The sequence below is a fragment of the Diadema setosum genome, chromosome 19, assembly GCF_964275005.1.
Source record: "Diadema setosum chromosome 19, eeDiaSeto1, whole genome shotgun sequence".
NCBI lineage: Eukaryota > Metazoa > Echinodermata > Echinoidea > Diadematoida > Diadematidae > Diadema > Diadema setosum.
The window spans coordinates 5,701,345-5,722,224 of record NC_092703.1 but is presented as its reverse complement, the minus strand read 5'-3'; the positions used below and the strand labels follow the sequence as shown (position 1 = coordinate 5,722,224).

General features: G+C 37.5%; 1 protein-coding gene across 1 annotated transcript; it reads left to right on the top strand.

Moving 5' to 3' along the window:
- The first annotated feature begins 1,740 nt into the window (after positions 1 to 1,740).
- Positions 1,741 to 6,976, top strand: LOC140242713 (L-rhamnose-binding lectin CSL3-like). Its single transcript, XM_072322474.1, has 3 exons — positions 1,741 to 1,816; positions 5,725 to 5,983; positions 6,676 to 6,976. Exons 1-3 carry the CDS (start codon positions 1,741 to 1,743, stop codon positions 6,974 to 6,976), a joined length of 636 nt encoding a protein of 211 aa, XP_072178575.1.
- The last annotated feature ends 13,904 nt before the right edge of the window (positions 6,977 to 20,880 follow it).

Below are 20,880 nucleotides of genomic sequence, written 5' to 3'. Positions count from 1 at the left end.
CTAAATTAAAATCATCTAAAACTATGTAAAATTTAATACCTCGACAGTGTTACTGAAAAGCATATATTTTGTTTTTTGAACATTCAATGATAATTTATTAGCCCTGACCCAATTAGTAACTTTTAACAGTTCCGTGTTAACTTTTTGAACTAAAATATCAACATCATTGTGAGCAAAGATAACAGTGGTATCATCTGCAAAATGAATAAAAGAAAGTACTTCCGAAACAGAAGAAAAATCATTGATATATACTATGAATAACAACGGTCCTAAAAGACTTCCCTGTGGAACACCACACTTGACATCTCTTATAACTGAATTATTATCTTTGATAGTAACAAACTGTTTCCGATTACCTAAGTAACTCATAAACCACTCCAAGGCCTTCCCACGTATTCCATAATGCGATAACTTATAAAGTAAAATGTTATGATTGATTGTATCGAAGGCCTTGGAGAAGTCCAAAAAATACTAATTAAATGAGCGTGGTTGTCAATTGCGTTAACCACGTTATCAACGAAATGAAGGATGCATGAATAGTGCTATGTTTTTCTCGAAATCCAAACTGAAACTTTGTAAAAAGTTTATGCAAATTAAAAAATTTAACAATTCTAATATAAATTATTTTTTCTAATACTTTAGACAATGAAGATAATAAAGAAATTGGGCGATAATTACTGACATCCAGTTTGTCACCCTTCTTATATATTGGTATTACTTTCGCCAATTTCATTTTATCAGGAAATATACCATGAGAAATTTATAAATCAAAGATATGAGTCAAAGGGTCTGCAATTGCAGATATAACTCCTTTAAGAATACAATTATCAATACCATCATAACCGGAACTGCGCTTATTTTTAACAGAAGAAACAATATCAATAATTTCTTACCTATTCGTTGGAATTTAAAAAAAAAGAATTAGGGTTACATTGACCTAAAAATTCAGTAAAATTTTGTTCAGTGGCCGGTATATCTTGAGCAAGCGATTCAACTATTTGAGGAAAATAAGAGTTAAAAACATTGGCAATATCAACAGAATTGTTAATCAAATTATCATCCGATTTGATTTGATCAATCTCTACTTTTTTGCTTTGTATATTCATCGCCCGATTTAAAACTTTCCATCTATTTTTAATATCAAACTGAAATTTTGACAACCGTCGTGAGTAATAATTTTTCTTCTCAAGACGTAAAATTCTTTAACCATAAAATAGTTTAACCATAGTAAAAGTTATCAGTGCGAAAATCCGATTGTATTTTTTGGGGGCGGGGGGGGGGGAAGCATACTGTATTTCTTTCAGTTTTTCAGTGCAGCAACCAACAGTTTAATCACTTCCATTGATAAACAATGTAAAGTAGTGAGTGTGAGAAATCATGAAGCTATATGAATTAAGATAATGAAACCGAGGTCAATTCTCTCCACTTCTAATAATTTTGATTCAGTGTAATTATAGAAATCACAGCTTTTACTGTTCTTCAGTTTACAGTATTTTCCTTTGCTACAGTGATGATTTTGTGTAATTATTGTAGACAATGATATAAATCATGTGTTGTGAGAAATGAAATACATGTCAATGAAATGAATGAATGAATGAATGCTCAGTAAATCATATACAGTTTATAACTAAAAGACGAGACAAACGTAAATCATCAGAGTTTCTTACATTATACCTTAATCATTCATTTACATATTTTCTTTTGTTCTCTCTCATTCTAGGGTACAGCTTTCGCCTAAATATGAACGGTCTGACTGGAATTACCTTGTTCTTCTTTCTGGCGACTTCAGGCACTGTGTTTGTGTCTGCATTCCGACGTGAGTGAACAGTTTCCATGCCGAACCCACACTGCCATATAATCGATATTTCGAATTTCCTGAACACACAGGCTGCCATAGACTTATGATAGAAATCAACTTTATAAATCAATCTCAACTCCTCATAAAACAGGGCTCTGTGTGGAAATGTAAACAGGTGTCATGTGTGGTTACAGTTCGTGTTTCTGAAGGTTCGCTATTCCGAAGGTTCGTCGACTCATAAAATGAAATAAGGTTTGTAATTCCAAAGGTTGGTTTGTACCAACATCTAGGTATGGAGGGGGGGGGGGGAACGTGTGTGTTTCGAAATAACGAACCAGCCGAATAACGAATCTTTGTTTCAATTCCGAATTAACCCACCTTTAGCGGATTTACTATTTTCATCCATATGTGCATGGAAGGTTTTATTTCTTCTTTATCATTAGAACGTAAATGGCAGGGCAGTGGCTAGATATACAAGTTGCGGTTACGGACAGTTGTTGGGAAAGGAGTATTGTTAGCTCGGATGGGGAACCTAGAACAAGATAAAGGAAATAAAAATACTGTAACAAGCTGTATGTATGTATCTTCTGTAAGAACAAAATACTCCAGGGGGAAATTGTCAGATGCTGCCAAAGGTTAGGGTAGCAGGGAGAGAAAAGGAGAAATTTTGAGTATCATACCCTGGGTCAAAAGTCGGTTCATATGGAATGCAGTTCTTATACAATGCGTCTCCTATACTACGGGAAATTACTCCAAACATACGCGAATCCAGTGATTGCAGGTTTTACTCTTTTTTTTAAGAATACAGCAGCATAAAGCGTAAGGAAGATAAAGTGATGAATCAATAAAGTTATCAAATAGATAAATAAAGTTATGAATTAAAGTTTTAGTCAGATCAAATAAAACGACAAAATGTAGTTTTAGTAGTATTTTTCCTACATTATCCTGAGAAGGTTGAATATATTTTTTATATATTCTATTTTCATGGCCGCTTTTATTGAATCTGTCATGATTTATTTACTGATGTGAAGATTGTTGGATGGGGTCAGCTTTAACATAGAGTGAAATTTCGCTTTTATTAAGAGTAAATGCTCAACGTTCATTACAATATATAGTTATACGATTTTGTCAGAGAATCCACTTCATTGTTTTTTAGCATTTGTACAATTAACAGAAACGAGTCAAACAGAAGTAATGAAAGTAGAAATTAGGGCAGAGCTGGACAAGCACAACGAAAACAGCCGCCATTTTGGTGTTGTTTGCTCATGAAGTTTCTTATTGCAATCTTCAATAGTCTTTGATGTTTGACTGTCACCTTTTTTAAATCAGCTGTTAAGCGCATTCTTTGACATTGAAACTTTCATGCAATGGAAGGGGGGTTGGGGTTGGCTGTACGTAGGACGGCGGTTCATGGAGTCCCGGCCCCCCTCCCCCACTCCCCCCCCCCCCCCCCCGCTTTAGACCGGAAGAATCTAAGGATATTACCTTTGGGAATCATTGGTGCTGTGATTTTTCCATTTTTATTCCGATTTTTGTCGATCCACCGGAGGTAAAGGAACGCCTGGCGCCGTCTGTCCGTCCGTCCGTCGTCCGTCCGTTACGCTACAAAAACTAAGATTACTTTGTATTGATTGCTTCAATGTCAATCAAACTTGGAGTGAAGAGTGTTTGTGCAACGCTACCAAATAGGAAGGTCACCTTAAGGTCAAAGGTCATAGGCAGGGGTCAACGAACTTTGAGGGGCCAATGTTAATTTTTTACGGCGCGTTTTGATTATGGCTCATAACTTTTGATTGGTATGCCAATTTGTGATCAAACTTCGATGGTGGATGTCCCTTGAGGAGTTGAAGGTCGCTCACCACAAGGACAAACGTCATAGGCAGGGGCCAACGAACTTTGAGGGGCCAATGTTAAGGGTTTACGGCGCGTTTTGATTAGAAAATGGCTCATAACTTTTGACTGGTATGCCCATTTGTGACCAAACTTCGATGGTTGATGTTCCTTGAGGATTTAAAGGTCACCATAAGGTCAAAGGTCGCAGTCTTGGGTAAACAAACTTTTACGGGCCAATGTTAAGTTTTTACAGCGTGTTTCAATCATGGCTCAAGTTTTGATTGGTATACATGTCCGTTTGTGACCAAACTTAAATGGTAAGTGTCCCTTAAGGAGTTGAAGGTCACTTCAGGGTCAAAGGTCATAAACATGGGTCAACGAACTTTCAGGGGCCAATGTTAAGTTTTTACGGCACGTATTGATTATGGCTTATAACTTTTGCTCGGTAGGACTGTTTGCGACCAAACTTTGGTGGTAGATGTCTCTTGGGGGATTGAAGATCACCACACGGTCAAAGGTTTCAAACAGGGGTCAACGAACTTTTAGGGGCCACTGTTAAGTTTTTACGGCGCGTTTCGATTATGCTTATAACTTTTGCTCGGTAGGACTGTTTGCGACAAAACTTTGGTGCCCGTGTCTCTTGGGGAGTTGAAGATCACCACAAGGTCAAAGGTCACAGACAAGGGTCAACAAACTTTCAGGGGCCAATGTTATGTTTGACTGTGTTTATACAAATGTGTTGTGGTATATTTTGTAGGCGAGACACATTTCGGCACTTGCCTTGTTTTTGTTTGTTTGTTTGTTGCTTTTTTTTACGAGCAGAACAGGTGGGGGGGGGGGGGTGGGACTGCAGCCCTCAGCCCTCCTCCCTCCCCCGGTTCCGAGTCCCCTGCTCTGCACATTCATGTATGTACCTTCTTATCCTCTAAGCCAGTCAAACTAGAAATTAGAAAATAAAAGCCAAAACATGGTTCTCAGAAGGGCTCATGATTCATCTTCCATCGTTTGGAAATACATGTAGCTTGAAATTCACCGAAAGAATCTGCCAAAATATTTGTCAGGCTGGCGCTATTTGCCATGACAATAAGCTTTCTTTTTTTTTTTTTTTAAGCACTTTGAGATCAAAAGTGTAATAATGAAAGTCGATGTACGCGACTTTTGCTTCTGAAGAGCCCTCCCCGTTCAGTATGGATAGGTAGAGCGTTACGTGATTGTACCCTGGTAATCGTTGCTGTTTTTTTTAAACAATCGTATTATTCTACAAGTTGCAAGGATACTGCTCTTTCCCGATTTATCGATTATTGATAGTCGATTATAGAATATTATTTAGCAACCACCATCGCATCGGGTATGTTCGCAGATTGTAATAGGCCTACTGATTGCGTCCCTTTTTAGCTAATATTTCGAACTTTCGTCATTACCCAACTGAAATTATATCATCACAACGTTCTTTCACACACTCCTTAATGCGTATGTGTCCATTTTAGCGAAAAAAGGTTTTTTTTTTTTTTTTCAGGCGTTTAGTTTAAAGGCAAAAAAGAGACAATTTATCTTGGTGTATGGTGTTGTTCTTGTTTTTACCAAGAAATCCTATTATAGGATAGGATAGGACGCGACGTGAGATGAAATGGGTGCAGGTCACGAGCTTGACAGCCAATAGTCGTGGCCACGAGTCATACACCCACTAGTTATACTGCCGACGACCTAGACACTACGTGAAAAAAGGTCATTGAGATCTGCTGTCCCTGCTGGAAAGAACACAGTGTCTCACAGTGTGAGAAAAACACAGTGTGAAATCTCTTCACAGCGTTTTAACAGTGTGAACACATTGTGAATCATCAGTTAACAGTGTGACACAGAACATTACCTTGTGAACACTCTGTGAAAACCAAACCACAGTGTGAAATCATCTCCCCACTGTGAAATTCGAGCGTTTTCACATAATCGACTACTAGTATGTGACCATACCGACTGTGAACACACTGTGGGACACTGTGTTCTTTCCAGTTGGGGATGTTGATCTGTGAAGTTTTAACGTTTACACTGCACAACCGATTGACAAAGCTCTCTCATTTTCTAATCCTGAATTTCAGATGCACTAGTTTGTGAACATAGCACGATGTCTCTCAACTGCGGCGCAAGACAAGAGGTTTACATACAGAGTGCAAGCTACGGTCGTCGTAGCGATCGCATTTGCACTACTGGACCACTATCCAATACCAACTGCCACAGCACGAGGTCCATGGCTGTCGTCTCTAATGCCTGTGGTGGACGGTCTTCGTGCAGTGTTCGAGCATCCAACTCCTACTTTAACGACCCCTGCCGTGGTACCTTCAAGTATTTGGAAGTCTTATATGTGACCCTGCACCTCAAAACAAACAAAAAGTCGCCAGACATGAAGTTTTAGTTAAGACCATATTCTGAAAGAGCAGACTTAAAGCTTTAAAATGATGTATAACTCAAATCAAATGGACTCTCCTAACCTATCTAAATATTGCAAAGAAAGCACACACTCAGGAAAAGTGTGAACTGAGAAAAGAGGCTCTGAAGTACAGTGTCTATTCAAGCGTTTAATCTTTACCAAACCGTGCTGGCTGTGCGATGAATGGGACAAAAACAGGAAGTAAACTACCAGAGTAACAACAATGAAGGGATTATCAGATTAAACTGAAATTAAGCATGCCTCATTAACACATTCTGTCCATTATTAATGCCAACTTTCAAAGCAGTAGCACTATCATTTCAAAAGTTATCAGAGTTGAAAGTGAAGAGTGTGGACAAGGTTTTTCAGAAATGAAAAAGGGATTCTAAAGACACACCTAAACACACTACTCTACCAAAAATTTTCGAGATAAACTGCTAAAAAAACACACTTTCCTGCCCGTTTTATGATACCAAATTTTAGCATAATGTAAAAGAAGTCCCGCTCTTTCAGAAAATATGAAAAAGTCAAGTTTGGCTAGGTTGACCCATTTCACTTATTTTCAGTCCTCATGCAAAATCAGTGTGTGCGACTTTATGTTCGTTTTGAGGTGCACGGTCACATATACTTGTGCCTCGTGGAGGCAGAGGCGTGTGTGCGAGCACTCCACTCTCAGCCTGTCCTGCCCCTCAGGGCAGACGATTATCATTAAGGACGCCCTCTACGGGCGGCAGACTGGTAGAAGCGTCTGTCCTCATCAGAATATCCGAACGCAGAACTGCAGAGCATCCTCATCATTGTCAAAAGTGAGAAGTAGGTGCGAAGGGCGAAGGTCCTGCTCAGTAGGTGCCACAAACGGCGTGTTTGGCGACCCGTGCAGAGGCACGTACAAGTACCTACAGGTGCAATACGACTGTGTGTGAGTCGGTAAGTTTATTTCACTTCAATGGAGAATCCCAAATTCCTCCGCGTATCATAAATACCTCTGTCTTTAGCAACAACTTTGGCCATCATCATTGTCTCTATCATCTATGATGCCATAGCTGTAGCGTGTCAAAGCCTTCCTTCTCGTCCTCCAGTTTGGTAATTTTGACATCAAAGAGAAACTTAATCCCATTCCACGCCCACTGCGATATAGAAGTCCTTCCCCCCCCCCCACCCAAAAAAAAAGAAATATTATTGTTATTATTATTATTATTATTATTATTATTATTATTATTATTGGTTTATTATTATTATTATTATTATTATTATTATTATTATTATTATTATTATTATTGTTGTTGGTTTATTATTATTATCATTATTATTATTATTATTATTTAAACTATTATTATTGTTATTATTATTGTTATTATTTAGTATTCATTATTATTATTATCATTATTAATTCAGCCAAATAAAAATGACAATAACATTAACGTAACATACAATCACATGGAAATGACACAGTTGATGAGACACGCGCAGTTGAGGTATAATACAAAATATGAACAGGGAAGCAATACATTGGCCAGTGTTGGCTAGGGCTCACAAAAGTAATTATTTTACTGTTGCCCTTAGGCATGTTAGTCCTCATGTTATGCTTTCCAGTGCACACATTATGCAATAGACTTGTAAAAAATAATAAGAATACATTATTATTATCATCAAAATAGACCAATAATGTAAATATCACATTAAATACATGAGATAAATAAAAAAAAAAACAATTTTCCAGTCTTCACTTCAAAATCTAACCCCACTTATTTCCTCACTCTATATAATAAAAATGGAGGAAAAAAAAAAACATGGGGAATAATTACACAACAATATAATTATATTGTGCCTTACACACACACACAACAAATGTCATATTCAACATTATTTATCTCAACATTATACGGTCTGTACCACAATCTAACCCCCCCCCCCCACACACACACACACACAAAAAGAGAATATATGAGGAACCTCTTATGGTTTTACATTGTCATGTCTCCACAACTGGTGATTTGTTAAAATCAATATGATAATATAAAGATATGAACGTGTGATGAGGTTGTGGTATCGCCTTCAACTCCCACTTTGGTTTGTTCAATGTATAAGTGAAGTTTGTTCGCTTAGATTGATCATAAATTAATAAAAATAATTGTTTGTTCAAACTTTAACAACTTTTCCCTTAAGCAGACAACGGCTTCATTGCTAAATAAAGATAAATGTGCATGGAATGACTAATTCTTCATTTTTTTTCTTATTACGTCATTATTCCTCAATTTTCTTCACAATTACGTCATTAGACGAATATAAATCTTTCACCTTTCGTAAATGTATCATTTCCCTTTATCTTATCGATAGCGTCATGACCTTAGTGTGGATTTCCACTTTGAAAAGTGATTGGAGAATGATTCGAAGAAAAATTGCACGACCTATTCTTTGAGTCTTGTTTTTGTCTTTCCGCAGGCTCCTAGTCGATGCTTTGCCGCACTGAGATGAAGGAATGGAATCTTCTTGATGGTTAAACGGTTTTAGATTTTTTTTTTCTTACACGTCTCTTAAAAATGTCACTTTCTGCACGAATCGGCAAACTTATTACAGATATTAGAGTTAGAGATCGCAGTGCATTGTTGGCTACGGTTTTGGTCTGACCTTAACACGAACCGTATAATGATTCTCACATGGATTTAAATCAAAAGATCAAGAAAGTAGAAGATGCATAGACAAAGTATACTTATCCACAAAATCCTTCCCTCTGCACTGTTGTAAATTTATGATCATTACCAATTATTGTAAATAATTCCATCCTGCGTCAAAAATAATGTTGCAGCACACACACACACACATTTACGCCAAAAATATTACAGTATTTTATGGTTTGTTTGTTTCTTGTTTCTTTTTTTATGCAGACATGGTGGTATTTGAAATATTCCAAGAGTATTGCAATTTGTCATCACATAACACAATATGTTTACACATAATTATTCTAACCTTTTAATTAATTACTGTGAGGAATGTTTACATTTTTAATGAAAAATCATCTATAAATCTATAATATAACATCTACAATGAGAACTGAAAATCCTTCGAGACTTCTTTCTCGATTTAGTCAGGCTTACAGTAAAATGAAACTTCATGTTTCCTTTGTTGAATCAAATCTGTTTCAGAAAAATGAAAGTAAAACTATTTTTCGCTTAATCCAACTTCTGATAACGAGAAAAGATCATTTTAGTACATGTGACTCTCAAACTTATGATATACTAACTATCATGTCATGAAACAGTCGTAAATGGAAACAGTTGCCAAGACTAGGCTCCAATAAGAACATTACAAATATCGAAATGTCTGACATCCTCGTTATACTTCGATTTGTGTTCGTTCTCTGAACAAAATGAAATCATCACGCCTACAGTACATTGTCGGTCATATCTCATTCATGTGTGCATGAAGCAATAAATCTTTCAAGTCTATCAGCATACTGAATCTTATGTGTTTCAGGTAGTAACCCAGGGGCAGTCTGTATCAAGCGTTCGAGTTTTGTGTCTTGTCTACAGCCAGCTTCTTGAACTGTAGTCCTTACATGTGCACCCAGCACATGGAGCCGTGCTACAATTACATTATAACCCTTCAGTGTTCTTCCGGTTAATTTTGCATACATGTTACGTGTACGTCGGTTCTTAAAAGAAAATGTAGTTTTGCTTTATCATTACACAGAAAAAGAGGAGAGGGAGAGAGATAGAGAGAAAGAGAGAGCGCGAGAGACAGAGCATTAGAAGGACAGAGAAAATATGAAAATACACTCGCTTGTATAAACATGAAGCACTGGAAATGCACAATGCATTAAGGCTCGGATTACGCAAGGAGGTATGGGCGGTTCTTATAGTACCTTACGTCACAAATAACGACATTGAGTGGAGTGGACAGAGGAAATTCTTCTGTAAAGAGGAAAGAATTTAAGAGTGTTTTCTGTATCTGTTGTACATTGTGAGTGCCTCTTTTGGAAATGGCCGGGGTTGACAAGTGCAAGTCCGATTTGCATGTCAAGAGCTCGACATCTACGAGTCATACAGCCTACGAGCTAGACTACAAGTGAACAAGGCCCATGAGCTCGCCATCAAGAAAAATAAGTCCACGAGCTATACGGTCCATCATCTGGACAAATGGAAAAAAAAGGGCCCATTAGCTCGAAAGTTCTGGGGAAACAAGGCCCACGAGGCCGACACAAGGCAAAAAGGTCCATGAGACAGACATTACATCACGAGGCTTTATGTCATGTGTCCGACTCATGGATTTTTTCTACCTATACAGTGTCGAGCTCACGGGCCTTATTTTTTCTAGTGCCGAACTGTGGTGGGTCTTTTGTCTTGTGTTGAGCTCGTGGAAAGTGTGACTCAAGGACTCAAGGACAAAGAGCTCGTAGGTTGTATGCTCGTGGGTGTCGAACCCGTGGGCTGACCCCAAGTAACTGAATGGTATCCCTAATTAACACTGAAGCTACCAAACATATCCCCACCTCAACACACACACACACACACACACAAACACATTTTAGAACTGACACTATACATGACTATGTATTCTTCATCTTACAATCAGTCACAAAGAAATCATATTCATTTTCATATGGCGCAATGCGTACTTGTCTACAAAATCGATCGGTCAGAGCCTACATTGTTTTCTCTCCGTCAACCAAAAGCTAGCCGCGATACATTTTTCATTTTTGATGACTTTAAAGGGATGGTACAGTATTGGTGGAGATGAGAATTGGGCTTTTAACTTTCTGCAAGATACCGAAAATTTGATGAAAATCCGGTTTGGAATGACTGAAACATCCAAAAATAAAGTAAAACAAAGCGATCGTAATAAAATGTGGGTCCCACACTTTATTAGAATCGCACTGTTTTGGATAACTCAGCCATTTCAAAACCAATTTTCATCAAATAAATATTGAATTCCTCATGGAATTACATGTTCTTTCATATTTTATAAGAGGTTCTCCTTATCTCACCAAAAAAGAAATTAGGTCTCACCCAAAACTATATGATCCCTTTAAGGAATGATAATATTGGTTGAGGCGAGGATTGGGCTTTTAACTTCAAAGTTTATTCGATGAAAATCTGTTTTGGAATGGCTGAGACTTCCAGAAAACAAAGCAAAACAAAGGTATCGTGATACGAAACGTGGGTCCTACCTTTTATAGGATTGCTCTGTTTTGGATATCTCAGCCATTTTAATATGAATTTTCATCAAATAAATGATAATCCCCTCGAATTACATGGTCTTTCATATTTTAAAAGAGGTTTCTCATTATCTCACCGAAGAATGTTAAAAACCCGGAGTTAGGTCTCAACCAAAGCTATACGATCATAACACAAGGCATGAAATAAAACTCAGGGCAGTCTATGAACTTGATAGGCATCGTTGTGGCAACTTATATTATGGTCATTACAGTTCGAAGGATAGAAGATATAAGCATAAAACAACATGTACAGCACAACAGATAAATAAGAATATGGGAAATACCATCACACATTTCTTATGTATCTGTAGGTGACTAAGAGACCGCGATTAAAATAGAAATTGTGCTTTCTATTTTGGTTCGTTGTGGTCTACACGTGTCTTTCTTTACCTTAATTCCAAATTTACATTTTTTATGTTCCCTTATGAAAAACAAAACTATAAGATAATCGATATCGTATAGGACTTATGTGTATACATAAAGTATATAACAATATTTTTACCTAACACGTTCTGGGTATAGAAATCTATAGTAATTTTGTTTTCAATAGCCTTAAATTGGTATTCCTGCTATACGAACTATCGTCAGAACTATAATTCTGTGGTACAGCGTATGCGCCAGTAACCAACACAATAAGAGTACATCAAACACCTGCAGTGAATATAAATTCGATTGTCACATTAGCGTTTGATGACAGTTTTTGATTTACTCGTCATCAAATTACACTTTCTTCAGCCTTAAATATACCAACCACATAATGCCAAGGTCACAAATAAACACACAAACAAACAAACAAACATCGTTACCCTCCCCCCCCCCCCAAAAAAAAAAAGAAAAAAAGAAAAGAAAAGAGAGACTCATAAGCGGTAATGTCCTTCTTGTATGTTCCTCTGGTAGCTGGATATAATATATATACATTTGTATTGTATATGGCTTGCCCGACTTTACAATTTATATAGAATTCATGTTCAAACAAAGAAAGAACGTGCATAAACCATGATGACCAGAATGGCCCGTCAACACAAATAAGGGGAAGTACATGTATCCTTTTCATTGTTTGCATAGAATGCATGAACAACCATTATTTTTTTAAAGACCTAATACATGGCTCGACACTAACTTTTTTGCTTGGTGGCCCTATGGGCCCTATGGGGCCACCAAAATCCTAAATTTCAAATTTTTCGTGGCCCGAGAGAAAAATTTGGTGTCCCGAAAAAAAAAAACAATAAAAAACATTAAAAGTCCTTTTTTTTTTTAAATGAGTCAAATATTTAAGATTTATGATAGTAAGAATTAGAAGTTGGACATATCTACTCATAAATAAACTTCAACAAACTTGCAACACTCACTCTCAGGCATTCATTCAGTCCTTTTCATCCATCCTTTGAACAAATTTAATTGCTAATTTCCGGCGCAAAAAGTTACGAATTTATTGACATACTTTTCAAAAAATTTTGGTGGCCCGAGGCGGACCACCAAATTTGCCCTTTTTTGAAATTTGGTGGCCCGACTTTCATTTTTGGTGGCCCCGGGCCACCGGGCCACCGTTAGTGTCGAGCCCTGTCTAATAAAATGCGTGCAGAATGTTTTAAAATGCAAAAAAAAAAGTAAAACATATGTCATGATTCTCAATGTAAATATGTTTTCAGTGTTGTTCCGGTTTTTATCGCTTCTAGAAACTCCCCCAGATATCACATTTTTGGATGACCTCGTTGCAGTTTTTGCGAAAAAAATACGTCACGTGACCAACACCCCTGAACCGACTGATGACGTATAAGCGCGGAGTTGTGCTCAGTTAGCAGACGCCGCTAAGCACTAGCACTTAGATTACTAGCTTGGTACACGCGCGTACACGTTAGCTTGCCCGCCCGCGAATATTTTTTTTTTCGTACATGGAAACGCTACAGAACATGAATTATTCAATAGTTTTTTAATTAGCTGAAATTTTGAAGTGCGCAAGCGCGTGGACCTAAATTTCTATGGCTTGGCCAATTTGTACAGGATGAACGGACTATGGTCACATGTGATCATTGCGTGCGTACGTACGTGCTCGCTATTCAGTTTACATTCGATTCGCAGTTCATGAGCGCCCTACGTAACCCCGCTGGAAATGTGCGGGGAGGGGGGGCCATGGGGGGGAGCTAGCGGAGAGCTAGAGCACAGTAGAGCATCGTCATTGTCAGCCAGGGCAGTGCAGCGTGGATGGAGAGCAGGTACATGCGTAGTTCACGTGAAATGTACAACTTTACAAGTCACAACTTCTACAACCATAGGCTTGGGGAATTGATGCCACATTACCACTATTCGTACATGCATAAATGACCAAATAAGAGCTCTTTCGAAATCTTTTGCACGACCTTTTTTGTGGATCGGGTACTAGTATTCGTAAATACACCGCTACCACAGTTGGCCTACTCCGTACCACGCACTACTGTACTTGGCTATGATTTATGAAGCGGACGTGTATTCACAATCGACTTCTCAGTGCTGCCAGTGAACATGGTGACTCGAGATCGAGCATCTCGAGTGCACTTTCGAATTACAACGATAATTAGCAGGGGCGGATCTAGCTTTTTATGAAGGAGGGGGTTGGGGGCGATATGCGAGGGAGCGTAGCGACCGAGCCCGAGCGAGCGGAGGGTGTGGGAGTGGGGTTTCCCCCCTTTTCTTGCATCTAAAACACCACTATTTTGGGTATAGAGGTCATTGCCATAAATAGAAAAAATAAGATTACAAGTTTAAAAAAGAAAAAGATAAGATAAAAAAAAATGGTCCCCAATTTTTTTTTTTTTTTTTTTTTTTTTGGGGGGGGGGTTGCAACCCCCCAACCCCCCCCCCCTCTAGATCCGCTTCTGATTAGATCATTACAAATCCACATGTAAACTGATAATAGTATACAAATAGTGAATGGTCACGAGTGCAATGGTACGAGATTTCGCACGAGGTGAATGATAGAGGCGCTCTATTCAACGAGGCGAAGCCGAGTTGAATAGTGCGCCTCATCTTTCACCGAGTGCGAAATCTCGTTCCATTGCACGAGTAAAGACCATACACTATTTGATTTATACAACGTCCAAGTAGATCTTTTTGGTCTAAGTAGGCCTAGAAGTCTATATATGTATGAAAAATATAGCCATACTTGCATGTGGATCCACTGCGATTCTCTCTCTGGCTTGTGCAATCAGTGTATAGATACAGGTCACAGCTATACTAGCGCTCATACACGTACACTAGCACTACGTAGGCCTACGTACGCGCATGCATGTACCGCACACGTACCTGCCCTAGCTGCATGCGATCCTCAATATGCAACACACAGTACACGCAGTACCGTACAATTTCTCGAACCGTGGAATAGAACGAAAAAATCGAACCAAGTTGCACGCAAAAATAGAACCAAAATTGCACGGCGCGTTGAATGGAGTACTTATTTAATATCACGTCACCAACAATCCTCCAATCAAATTACAAGGATCTACTTGGACGTTGTATAATAGACCAAACTTCACTAGAGTCTAGTTCTGTGTTTTCAAACTGATCAGTAAAAGTACGTGATATGTCAGCGTGATTGTATCAGACGTACAAGGTGATATGTGTGTGCAATGTGATGTGTGTTGTAGTGCTATCGCAAGCGACAGTTATTTTCCTGCATGTTGTTCGTTGAGATCGGACGAACCTCGTCGTGAGTGCAGTGACATGTTTACGCTAGAACGTATGTACATGCACAACACACACACACACACACACTCAGAGGTACTACTACTACTACTACTACTACTACTACTGCTACTACTACTACTACTACTACTACTACTACTACTATAGGTACTGTAGCTCGCTGCATGTGTACACAGAGCTAGAGAGTAGGGCTGCGCGAGTCTACGTCTCACTAGTCGAGTCCATTCATTGTAGCGTTTCCATGTACGAAAAAAATACTCGCTGCCGGGCACAGTAAATCAAAAATGGGGCACAGCTATTTTCATGACTCCGCTTTTAACCAATCAGATGAGAGGATTCTATATAATGAGGTATATAATTTCTGCTAGGGCGAGGCGCGCTGTGCAGCTGAGGCTTCTATATTGGGAAATCGGGCGACTTTCAGCACACAATGCTAAAAGTAAGTATGGGTGGAAATCACTGATATTATGTATCTCTATGGAAGAACAAGATCAGTGGTGGAAATAAGCTGCATGCTCGGCGGAGGTCTGCGCTCTCAGAGTGCTTTTCTAGTTATGTATATTATTGGTCTGTATGTGCACACGCACACACACACACACACACATATATATATATATATATATATATATATATATAAATATATATATATATATATGTGTGTGTGTGTGTATGTGCGTGTGTGTGTGTGTCAAGAGAATGTAAGTTTTTTTTTATTGTTCTATATACGCAACACTCGAAACCTTTTGTTGAATTATGAGAAAGAATTAAAAAAGCAATCAAATGATAACAACATACTCTAATCATTAACCATGATATTGATTTAACATTATATCCCTAAACTACTTTTTAAACATACATGTATAAATAGATTTGCACCGTTTAAGGTCATCAGGTAAGGGGCACCAGACCTCAGGTTAACGATATCTTAAAGGCCTTAAAGGCCTTTGCAAAAACCCAGCATTAGTGCTTCGAAATAGTTCTAAAATGCGAGATAGGGATAGAAACAACCAATGTAAGAAATTGAAACAGAATAATAGCTTTTAACTATTGTTAAATACTCAAAATGTGGACAATAATTATGATAAAAATGTTTCCAGACTAAACCGTCTACAGATATGGTTTAATGAGAAAATAGTGAGATCTTCTTAATATATCTTAATCTTTCTTGCAAAAATGTTATATGGCAGGAAGTTTTGTGATACAGATGACCTACGCATATGCATCAAAAGTGATATCTTGGACAATTTTTAAATCACTGCAGCTCCCAAAGGTAAATAGGAACTTTAAATCATTGGAGTCCATGGTGCGCGTTCGGTCGTTGAATCTTCGAGACGTTCAACTTCTTCTTCCAGTGCGGCGTGAATCCTGCTTCCAGAGCTGGAGTGAGTCCTTCTTCCAGTACGGCGTCAATTCTTCTTTCAGAGCGGGCGTGGGTCCTTCTTCCAGTACGGCGTAAACCCTTCTTTCAGAGCGAGTGTGAGTCCGTCTTTCAGTGCGGAGCGAATCCTGCTTTCAAAGCACGCGTAGGTCCTTCCTCTGGTGTGGCGTAGAATCCTTCTTCAAAGAGATTTTTGTCCTCCCCACTGGGGAAAATCTCTGTCCTTCTTCCTGTGCAGTGCCCTTTTCCAAGTGGCAGTGAGCACCTTTTCGTCGTCCGGTGGTCGAGCAATCCAGACGTGCACTCAACTCGCCGAGATCCGCGATGACGACGCGCGAAAGATAGCTCGGTGGCCACCCCTACTAACTCCATCTTCCTCCTCACCTATTAATTTCCCTCCCTTCCTGGTAATCAAGATGCTGGAGTGCGTTAAGCATGATGTGGTCTCTCTCTAAAGTCGTTTTAGTAACGTTCATACGAGAAAATGACATATACTACATGGGCAGGAATACTGAGTTTAAAGTTGAACTGAAAAAAGAAAGAGTAATTGACTGTATAACGATGTATGAAAATAATTTGTAATCTCTTACCAGTGTTATGTCGAGTCAAATTAAAGATGACCCTATGAGGAAGTCAACCAATTTTCAGGCTACGGAAAGGCAAACCGATGAATAAACGTGCCCTATCACAACTGCACTATATAATACCTCCGCAGGTGTTATAAAAAACATTTCCCACTTTTGATCCTGAATAGTTCAAAAAAGATACATCGGATAACAATGTATTCATTCATTCATTCATTCATTCATTCATTTCCATATCAAAACATAACATTTACAAATATCAAAACACAATTGCCTTGGTACATTTATACATTGTGAATGGAGGGATCATAGAAAACACACACGAGGCTTGCTGGAAATGATCCCCTACAAACAATTATCAATACATTTCAGCTAAACAATTATCATACAATGTATAGCTGAATAGTTAACAATTTAGCTGGAGATGATTTCAATATGAGGGTACGAATGAGTTTCGTTAAATCCATGATTAAAATCTTTGGTCAAATTTGAACCCTCTGTACAAAATTATTGAATTTTGCACAAATACCAATGATGTGTATGTGAATGTGTGCTTACAATAACCCTGAACAATAGACACGAATACAACGAAACATACCTTTTCATAGCTCTGCTGACTATAGGCTTCTAGACTTCTGCTCCAAGGCACACGACTGCCTCATTAATGATTCATGATGGATTTCCCAGGGCACTGCTAGTCTGAATTCATGGTAAAGGGTAAAACGCATGCCCATGAAAAAAAAAAGCACATTGTTTTCATGTGCTTGCATACACTACATTTTAGGATGGATAAAGACTAGCTGTAAAAGTGGGATCTATCATGAATATGTAATAGAGCATTCAAACCCTGGCCATTGTTCAGGACCATTCCCTGGGTGTTAACCACACACTCCCATACACACCAATTACCGCCTGTGCAAAAAAAAAAAAAAAAAAAAAAAAAAAAAAATGTACCGAGGGTTGAAAATAGAGCAAAATCTGAAACCTAACTTAACAAAAAATTTGTAAAAATAAATCTTGAATTTGATGAAACTGATTTATGCTATCATTTTTAAATTACTTCCAACAAAATTGTACACCCTTCAGCTATTGCTCGACATATCAATGTCACTGTCATCGGATATATAGTTTTTGAACTATTAAGGATCATAATAATAGGAATTCTCAATCAATATTTTTTGAACCTATTGCTGAAGAAGAAATTATAGATATAATCAAGAATTTGAACGATAAAAAAAGTTCAGGATATCATGGAATTACAAATTTTCTTTTAAAAATGTTTTGCGCCAAATCATTACTCCTCTTACATACATTTTCAATCAATCCTTATTTAATGGCAAAGTCCCCAATAAGATGAAGGTCGCAAAAGTTGTCCCTATCTTTAAGAAGGGACAGAATGATTTGGTGAATAATTACCGACCAATTTCTTTGTTGACTTCAATCTCTGAACTTCTTGAAAGGGTGGTTTACACACGATCATTAAAATTTCTCACAAATCATAACATTCTGTCGAGTTCTCAGTTTGGTTTTAGAAAACATTACAACACAACCCATGCTTTAATTACTTTTATAGACAAGGTAGCTCATGCTATAGATAGTTTTGAACATACAATTGGAGTTTTTCTTGGTTTTTCTAAAGCTTTCGACACGATAGATCACGAAATTTTGTTTTATAAATTGTGTCACTATGGAATCCGCGGGACCCCCTTAGAATGGTTTAAGAGTTATTTAACAGAAAGAAAGCAATTCGTTAATATCAATAGCCATGATTCGCAATTAAAGCCTATTTCATGTGGAGTCCCGCAGGGCTCCCTCTTGGGCCCTTTTTTATTTATCTTATACATAAACGATCTTCCGAAATCATCGCAAATTTTGTCATTCATTTGTTTTGCCGATGATACAAGCTTGTTTTTTCACATCGAGACCTTGATGCATTAATAAATGTGATGAATACTGAGCTCAGGTCCGTGCAATCCTGGATTTATGCGAACAAATTATCCTTGAACATAGAAAAAACTCATTATATGGTATTCAGTAATTCTTTGAATGTTGTTCCATATGATATCAAAATAAATGATTTATGTTTAAAGCAGGTTAATAACACAAAGTTTTTAGGGCTTTGGATTGACCAAGAATTATCCTGGAAAACTCATGTTAATTTTGTAAGTAAAATTTTGTCTAGAAATATTGGAATTTTGAATAAGCTCAAACATTTCTTTCCTGTTCATATTTTGCAGAGTATATATTCTTGTTTAATATCTCCACACTTTAATTATGGAATTTTGGCGTGGGGAAATGCAATTCACTCATTACTAGATTCCCTTCTCCTTATTCAAAAGCGTGCAATAAGAATCATAAACCACGCCGGATATTTTGCTCATACCAATTGTTTTTTCCATCAAAACAGAATTCTGAAAATTTCAGACCTATTTTATTACAATCTCGGAATTTTCATGTATAAACTAACAACTAATGAATTACCATCTGTTTTTATCCACACTCATGTTCAAAAGGAATCGCTCTATCCACTGTTATCCCACTCGCCAGAGTGACGCCTATCACCTTCCCCGTACTCGCACTATTTTTGCAAAGAAAACAATTATATTTACTGGACCCAGATATTGGAATGATCTCCCTCTAGAAATCACTTCTTCCTTATCTTTATTCACCTTCAAACGCAAATTAAAACAGTTATTACTTAGTGGATACACACTACCAAGCTTTAAGCAACCTTTTTATGCTCCCAGTCTTTTGTCCTTGTCCGCAGCACCAAGTTATTCAAGTTATTTCATGGTACCGATACATCTTTTAATAATATAGCATTTTTGTTATTCAAACTGCGAGATTTATGCAGTCTGGTTTGTGCGATATCTATGTGGTTCATTAGTTTATTACTCATCGATTTTTTGTACTGGTGTAATTTTAGTCGGTCAAGACAAACATATCCGTTCTCCGTGTAAAATTATATGCCTATGAACTCGGGAACCTACAGTTATACAAGCTTTAAGGCTTTTATGTAGTGCCCATCATATTTCTTATACTTACTAGTGACATCTTCACACGATATGACCATATACATTTGTGTCAAGTATATTTTCTTTTTCTTTTTCTTCTACAATCAAAAGACATGATTGTATATATTTTGTATTCTTGTTTTGTTGTCAATAATTTTGTAATCTCATTATTGAGAAAATGGAAATATGAAAATAAAATTTGAACTGAATTGAACTGAAAAGTGGGATTTTTTTTGGTTGCACCTAGTAGCTCTATAGTGCTCGAATTTAAAGATCCAATGTTTCCAATTCAGTTTGCTATTGTCTTATTTGTCCTGCTCAAGCGGTAAGCTTGGTGGGAAGGTGTATGTTGTAAAGTGTTAACTACCACTCGACCAGGGTGATAGGGAGTAGCTTACAGACCAGTTAATTTCCATCCGCCCCTGTTTCTGGTCGCCCCAACCATATTTGAGGGGTTGATGGAGTTAAATTGGCGTCACAGTACCTTATGACACGCAAATTACTGTGTCAAGTAGCTATCAAGTGGAGGCGGCAGTGCAGGATCGCTAATAGAAGTGGTCTACGGTGTACGTTAACGGGTACAAACATCCTGTTTACCCGAACCATGTCTATCCTAAATCAATCCATCAATCAATATTTATATGTACATATATATATATATATATATATATATATATATATATATATATATAGATATATAATTATATATATATATATATATATATATATATATATATATATATATATATATATATATATATTATATATGTAACGAGGAATAAACCGGAAATGCAATGTTTCGCCATTACATTGGAGCCAATACGTGAATTCGCAATATATATATATATATATATATATATATATATATATATATGTGTGTGTGTGTGTGTGTGTGTGTGCGTGTGTGAAAGCAACCTGTACCATACGTTCTTTACTTTGACCTAATGTAATTATTTCA

Coding starts and splice junctions, on each gene's coding strand:
- LOC140242713 (XM_072322474.1), top strand. CDS start 1,741: ATGAACGGTCTGACTGGAATTACCTTGTTCTTCTTTCTGGCGACTTCA. Junction 1,817..5,724: donor GTTTGTGTCTGCATTCCGAC/GTGAGTGAACAG, acceptor CCTGAATTTCAG/ATGCACTAGTTTGTGAACAT. Junction 5,984..6,675: donor TTCAAGTATTTGGAAGTCTT/ATATGTGACCCT, acceptor GTGCACGGTCAC/ATATACTTGTGCCTCGTGGA.